This window comes from Musa acuminata, chromosome BXJ1-9 (genome assembly GCF_036884655.1).
Source record: "Musa acuminata AAA Group cultivar baxijiao chromosome BXJ1-9, Cavendish_Baxijiao_AAA, whole genome shotgun sequence".
Lineage (NCBI taxonomy): Eukaryota > Viridiplantae > Streptophyta > Magnoliopsida > Zingiberales > Musaceae > Musa > Musa acuminata.
Genome location: NC_088335.1, coordinates 13,452,501 through 13,459,837, shown reverse-complemented (window position 1 = coordinate 13,459,837; position 7,337 = coordinate 13,452,501). Strand labels below are relative to the sequence as shown.

At 49.1% G+C, this 7,337-nt stretch overlaps 2 protein-coding genes across 2 annotated transcripts; one reads left to right on the top strand and one right to left on the bottom strand.

Moving 5' to 3' along the window:
- Nucleotides 1-1,216: 1,216 nt before the first annotated feature.
- Nucleotides 1,217-2,548, bottom strand: LOC135594081 (uncharacterized). The gene has a single exon (XM_065084503.1). The coding sequence runs from the start codon at nucleotides 2,546-2,548 to the stop codon at nucleotides 1,217-1,219; it is 1,332 nt and encodes a 443-aa protein (XP_064940575.1).
- Nucleotides 2,549-4,355: 1,807 nt separating this feature from the next.
- LOC135593333 (uncharacterized) lies at nucleotides 4,356-6,881 on the top strand. Its single transcript, XM_065083295.1, has 2 exons — nucleotides 4,356-5,473; nucleotides 6,655-6,881. Exons 1-2 carry the CDS (start codon nucleotides 4,497-4,499, stop codon nucleotides 6,731-6,733), a joined length of 1,056 nt encoding a protein of 351 aa, XP_064939367.1. The 5' UTR covers nucleotides 4,356-4,496; the 3' UTR covers nucleotides 6,734-6,881.
- Nucleotides 6,882-7,337: the final 456 nt, after the last annotated feature.

The window sequence follows — 7,337 nt, the reverse complement described above, 5'->3', positions numbered from 1 at the left end:
CGCTGAGCTTTTCCCCGAGGACGACCGAAGCGAGGCGGGGAAGGTTGGCCAAGTGCCGCTTGACTTGTGCAAAAGCCTCTTCACACTGCACCGTCCACCGGAAGTCCTTGGGGTTTTTTAACGCCCGGAAGAAGGGGAGGCAACGATCACCGGACCGAGATAGAAATCGGGATAAGACAGCAAGCCGTCCGTTTAGCCGCTGTAAGTCTTTGACTGTTCGAGGAGCCTGCATATTGATGACCGCCTGCACCTTTTCCGGATTTCCGTCGATTCCCCTTTTATGCACGATGAATCCGAGGAACCTTCCCGACCCGACGCCGAAGGTGCACTTTGCCAGGTTTAGCCGCAGGCCATACTTCCGGAGTGTAGAGAATGTTTCGGCCAAGTCGGTCAGGTGGTCTACCGCCATGCGACTTTTGACGATCATGTCGTCAACATAGACTTCGACGTTCCGCCCGATTTGAGTGGCGAACATTTTGTTTACGACCCTCTGGTAGGTGGTGCCTGCGTTCTTGAGCTCAAACGGCATGACTTTGTAGAAATACACCCCCAGGTCGGTGATGAAAGCCGTGTGTTCTTGGTATTCAGGCGTCATTCTGATCTGGTTGTACCCGGAGAAGGCGTCCATGAACGACAAGCGGGCGTGCCCGGTTGTCGCGTCGACCAGCTGATCGATTCTTGGGAGGGGATAGCAGTCTTTCGAGCATCCCCGATTGAGACTCGTATAGTCAATGCACATCCTCCAGTTCCCATTAGATTTTTTCACCAGCACTACATTAGATAGCCATCGCGGGTACTTGATTTCCTCGATGAAGCCAGCCGCTAACAGACGCTTCACCTCTTCACGAACGACGAGCTACCTATCGGGGGCTTGTCGTCGTGGTTTCTGTTTTACCGACCGGGCGCAAGGTGATATATTCAGGTGATGCTGGGCGGTCTCAAGGTCGACGCCGATCATGTCGGATGGCGATCGGGTGAAGACATCTGCGTTCTCTTATAAGAAACCGACGAGCTGCTATTGCTCTTGCCTCGGGAGTTCCGACCCAACCCGGATCGTCCGATCCGGACGATCCTCCATCAATGGCACGTCGCAAGTGGGCGCCATCGGCTCCGGGTGTGGCGTCGTCCGCTTCTCTTCTCTCGGGTCTTCAAGAGGCTGGTCGGTCCTTGCCTTTTTGTGCAGTGAGACCGCCGTCAGGTAGCATCGCCTGGACTCTCAGGGGCTTCCCCAAACTTCGCCTGTCCCGGCGGGGGTAGGAAACTTCACCGTTTGATGATAGGTGGAGACTACAGCTCTGATTTTGTTGAGGGTGGGGATGGCGTTGTAGGCAGCAGGAAGATCTACCACCAAGAAGGTGGACATCACCGTCTTTGTTCGGGGCGACGCTCCCAAGGTGAGGGGCAAGGTGACAGTCCCCGATGGCGAGACGGAGTCGCCGGTGAACCTCATGAGCACTGAGCAGATAGGCTTTAGGGATTCTTTTATTAATCCCAACTTCCAGAAGGCGTCCAGATAGAGCACGTCGGCCGAGCTTCCGGTATCGATCATGATTCTCCTCACCTGGGCGTTAGCGATTCGAGCCATTATCACAAGCGCATCGTCGTGCTCCGGTGGCTTGACGTCCTCGGGAGGGAATGCGACCTTGGGGTCGGGACCACGTTGGGGAGCGTCGATCCTGGCAGAACGGGCGTATGCCTTTCTTCCCGACATACTGGTTCCCCCAGCCGTCGGTCCTCCGGTGATGACATCGATGTGGCGCTCCACGGGGCCCTCCGGGAGAGGCGAGGGCTCCCCGTTATGTCGGATGTACCGACTGAGGTGGCCCGCGCGGACGAGCTCCTCGATCTGCCACTTCAGTTCATGGTAGTCTTCGGTGTCGTGCCCATTTTGCCTGTGAAAGCTGCAATGCTTGGACTGGTCGGCGAGCTCCCACGGGTTTTTCATCGGAACAGGAGCCCTGAGTAACCCTCTCTCTTTTATCTGGAGAAATATCTCCATTCGAGAGGTGCCTAGGGGGGGCAGAGGAGGCCTCGGAGCGGGTAGGTCGAATTGGTCCAGCCTGCACCTAGTCGCGGCAGGCTGTTGCCCGCGAGCCAGTTCCGGTCTAACCCTCGTGTGCTTTTCCTGCTTTCCGGCCATCCAAGCCTCAGCCGCGATGAACTGGTTTGCCCGCTGAAGCATCTCCGGTACCGCGGAGGGGGGTCTCTCAACGAGGGACCAGAAGAATCGGGAAGGTCGTAGTCCTGTCATGAACGCCTGCATCAATAGAGAGGGGTGAGCGTCGGATAATCCCCGGATCTGCGTGGCAAAACGGTTCACAAAGTGGGAGAGGGACTCGTCCTCCCTCTGGTATAGTCCGAGAAGCAAGGCAACGGACGGTTTTGGTCGTGCGCTGGCTAGGAAGTGGAGCTCAAAATCTCTAGCGAGCTGGTCGAATGAGGCGATGGTCCCAGTCCTTAGGCCGCCATACCATGTGCGGGCTGGTCCCCTTAGTGTTGTGGGGAACGCCCTGCACATCAGAGTGTCAGAAGTACCATACAGTACCATTTGGGTACGGAAGGCGGCTACGTGGTCCGATGGGTCGGTGGAGCCGTCGTACGTGTCGAGAGAGGGGAGATGAAAATTTTGTGGGACCGTCTGATCCCGTATTTCGGGGACGAATGGGGATCCCTGATGTATGTCCTCCCCGAGCTCTCCTCTCGACCTGCGGATCTCTTTCTGTACCTCGTCAAGCCGTTGACTAACGAGGAGCAATTAGGCTCGCAGGGAGTCCGTCGAGGCCAAAGGAAAGGCCTCGGGTTGAGGGTGGCCCCTCTGGTCCGTCGTGACTCGATCAGTGAGCGGGGACGACGGGACCCGAGGCGAAGTGGGAAGCTCCAGGGGCTACGCCTGAGCCTGAGCAGGCGACTCCTGCTGTCGCATCGGTTCTGTGGCCGGGGGATACAGCGTTCCTGAGACAAGTGGAATAATGGACTGTATCATACCGGTTAGAACTTGGACCTGATGGGTGAGGTCGAGAAAGGCTTCGGACGAGACGGGCGGTGGTTCGGTGGAGGGGGCGTCGGGCGGTAGCAAGCCCTGGTCGTTGAAGATTCGCCAATAGCGCTCCGAAGTTGCGGTGGGGTATTCACCACGAAGACCTATCCGCGAGGGATGTTCCCCTGGAACCCCGACCGGATGCGCCCCCTTGACTGCGGCTTCGACCGAGTCGGCCTGGCGATACCTTGACATCGGCCCTCCTTCTAGCGCCATTATGTTAGTGTAAACAACTTTTTAGCCGTGACCATGGGGCCGACGTGACTTGGTTCGGGTCCGGATGACGGGTCATTGATTCCTTCAGGAGGAGATTCCTGGCCAACGCGCCCGGAGAGAAACACCTCGCCTTCGTCCCTGCACACAGGTCAGGACAGGAGAACTCGACCCGACCTCTCCGACGATCAAGTCAGTAAATAATCATGGCGGGGTTGTTTTTTTTTGTGTCCCCCCTTCGTTTAGAATGCAAGGGTATTTATGGGGGAGTTCGATGTTACCTAGTGTGCCTGCCCACAGGGGGTAGGGTCGTACCTTCTGATGACGTCTGACATTGCTATCGACGTAGCGTGTGGAATCGAACCTGAGCGATCGTTAATGGGCCTCGGTTGGCGTTTCGACCCGTGTCAGTCATGTGGTGTTTGACTAACAGGGGAGTGGGACGTTAGCGGGTGTCACGCAAGTCTTATCGTATTCATTACCCTCATCAGTACTTAGAAGAGGTAAACTAATAATAATTATTAGTAATATGAGAAGAAATAATTATTAATAAAAATATTTTTAATTTAATTATATATCAGTTTTTACATATTTCAATTTGTAGTTGACTCGAAATAATTAAGATTTTATAATTTTGTTGTTTCTTGTTGAATATTGCCCACATGAAATGTAACTTCCATGCGATATTTAAAATTAATTTAATAAATTATTAAATTTAATTGATAAATAAGGAGATAATTATATTCTTTAATACATAGGAGTTGTAACATTCTTTTTTATTTCTATGAATTCAGATTCTAGACTAAACAACTATTTTCATCACCCAATATGCATCAATGCAAAGAGAGAGAGAGAGTAGATCGTCTCTCAAGATATTTGATCGGCTCGATCAACGGCTGTTCTTGGGCTATCGATGACCAATGGGAACCGCCCAGCGTCCTGGGACACGTGGCATAGTTGCATTTAAGTCTGGGCAGGATTCGTGGCCAATTCCGAACATTTACGTCGTGTCTTCCACCGCTCGACATTGCTTCCTCCGCTCGTCTCTGTCGGTCGGTGGGCACGGGGCGGTTAGGGTTTTGCTATAAGTTCCTCGGGGGGGGTGGAAGATGAAGACGCGGCCGTTGCACTGGTGAAGGATAAAACGTGGAGGTTGATTTCCAGCGACTCTGGCTCGGCGCCCTTGAACGTGGATCGAGGAGCCGCTTCGACTGTCGCCGGCTTGGGCTTCGGCGGGAGCGATATCATGTTGCGGACGGGTGCGACGGTGGAGGCGAAGAACAAGGTGGTTTTGAGGTCACACGCCCTTCCGCAAAAGGCAAACCCGGTCGATGAATCGAACAAGGATACGAAGCCGCAGTCGACTCCGACCACCTCTGTTCCAGTCAATCGGAACGGCGTTAGTTCGGGCGTCGCCAGTGGCGTGGGCCGGGCGAAAGAGAAGGAAAAGGTTGCTGCGGGGGAGAAGAACAAGAGGATTTTGACGCCAAATACTGGGAAGGGAAAGGAACAATCCACGATCGCTGTTGAGAAAGGTGTTATGAAGAGAAAGATTGGTGGAGAACAGGATCATGCTCGAGTCCCTGCGAGGAAATCTAGAACAAATCCGGTGATAAATGATGCCCCTCGTCATGAAAAGGGATACGATGAACTCGCGGACGACGAGTTTCACTGCTCTATCTGCATGGAGACGAAGCGACTCAATGAGAGCTTCAGCGTGTCGTCCTGCTCGCACATCTTCTGCACGAGCTGCATTAGCCAGTACGTCGCCGCTAAGGTCGAGGAGAACGTGACGGTCATCTCGTGCCCTGACCCGAGGTGCAAAGATGGGATCTTGGAGCCGGATATGTGCAAGCTTATTCTACCGGAGGGCGTTTTCCATCGATGGGGCATAGGGTTGTGCGAATCGGCTCTTGGCACCCAAAAGTTCTACTGCCCCTTCAAGGAATGCTCGGCATTGCTGGTATATGATGGCGCTGATACAGATAAACAACTGATCACCAACTCGGAGTGCCCCCACTGTCATAGGATGTTTTGTGCTCAATGTAAGGTGCCATGGCATGCGGGGATTTGCTGCAAGGGATTTCAGGAATTGGGAAAGGATGAGAGAACGAGAGAGGATGTTTTGATGAGGAAATTGGCTACTGATAGCAAATGGCAGAGGTGCCCCCAGTGTAGGATCTATGTGGAGAAGATTGATGGTTGTATGTTCATGATGTGCAGGTGTTTTCTTGTCTTTCCTTCAGAACACCTTTGTTTTACATACATGCATTTGATAGCTTTGATTTATCATGAATGTTAAGCCAACCAATTTAGTTTCTTAAATTTCTTAATCCATCAGGAGTGATGGTAACTATAGTTGAACTCCATGTTCCTCTATTATCATTATTATTATCTTTTGTTTTAAGTGAAAGATGGAGTGATTATTCGTTATTTGTTTGATTAAGAGAAAATAATGACTTAAATAGAACAAAGCACTAGATGGAGTGATGGCAACTATAGTTAAGCCAAAACCAAGCTAAGAACAAAGCACTAGCTGCAGATTTCAAAGCTCTTGTGTCATAACTCAATGTAAAGCAATCCTACTTTCTTGAATTAGAATTGTTAGTACCTATCTTGATATGATCTCATTGGTTTTTGAGAATAATGCTTTTCATATTCTTCATGTATGATCACCCTTCAGTTTGTCATTTCCACTCATAGTCTAATGGACCTCAAGGTAGCAATATGAGCCTCCTATTTCGCATATGAGAAGTTAAAATAGCGTAAAACATATTTCACCATTTTGGATCTTTTCATCTCAGAAAAATCATTGAGTTCTTCATGCATCATGTTCTGCATCAAAAGATAAGTGTCGTCAATGGTAAACATGCTCTTTTTATAGCCTGCTTTGCAGAGTTTTCCAGTATATAAAGTAAGGTTATTGAACATAGATAGTATTTCCTACCTTGAAGCTTTGCAAGGATAAAGGGTGTCATTGGCAAAGAACAATATATTTTGGAGGTTGGCAGAGAACAAGTCATGTTGTAATGATACAAAGAAGAGTATATAATCCTGCAAAAAATATTGTGTATTCTGTATGAAAATATTTGTAGACATGCTAGGCATCTTTACACATTAGGAATCAAGTTCATGATATATATATATATATATATATATATATATATATATATCTTTGGCATGATATTTCTCCCTTTTGTAATTAAGACTAATTCTGGACCTGTCTTGTAGATTCTTCCCCAGGAATTTTAGTGGCACGATCCTGATGGCAGGCGAAGACCAAACTTTTATATATGTTATTGATCTGACTAACCACGACTGCTATTTCCTGTCTCTCATCTCCTCATCATCTTCACTGATCTGTTTGTAGACTGAGCTAATGCGTTCTACCGCTTCATTTGAAGGTGTGGCTATTGCTTCTGCTATGTATGTGCATCTCCGATGACAAAGGAACTCCACTACTGTGCGAAATGCCAGCGCTGATCTCCCCCAGGTGGCCAAGAAACTTGAAGATACTCTTGTTGTTCCTCTCTGATGTCTTTCATCGATCTCCTCCTGCTTTGCCTGGTCTAGAACTAGTTTTTTCTGTGATGCCCTGCAAAATGCATCTTGGTTGGCTGACTACTATCCTCTAATTAAAACTATGGAATGATGACAGCTGACTTTGCTCCTAGGGTTAACTTGGTGTAGTTCTTGTATATATGTTTGACTTGATCTTAAAGACAAATATATTTTAGTTCTTCCCTTGGTTTCTCTTAAACAAAATTATCAGAATGCATTTTATTAAAACAAAAAAGAGAGATTGCTTAACGATATCTTCTACAACACAGTTTTGGATGACTTCACAAGTATCTTTACAGTAACTTGTTAGATGTAGCAGTGATTGTTTCTAGAGTAATGCTTGTCCATTGGTATATGTACCTATTAATATTGAATTTGATGGTCAATCGAGGTGGAATTTTAAGCTGCTATCTTCTGCTTTTTGAGATGTGCCATTTTGAAACTCGAACCGACTGAAGTCATGGACTTGTTTCCAAGATTCCTACAGAGACCTGTGTTGGAGAGAGAGATTTCCGACGCTCAAAAT

Coding starts and splice junctions, on each gene's coding strand:
- LOC135594081 (XM_065084503.1), bottom strand. CDS start 2,548: ATGGTACTGTATGGTACTTCTGACACTCTGATGTGCAGGGCGTTCCCC.
- LOC135593333 (XM_065083295.1), top strand. CDS start 4,497: ATGTTGCGGACGGGTGCGACGGTGGAGGCGAAGAACAAGGTGGTTTTG. Junction 5,474..6,654: donor TGTATGTTCATGATGTGCAG/GTGTTTTCTTGT, acceptor CTTCATTTGAAG/GTGTGGCTATTGCTTCTGCT.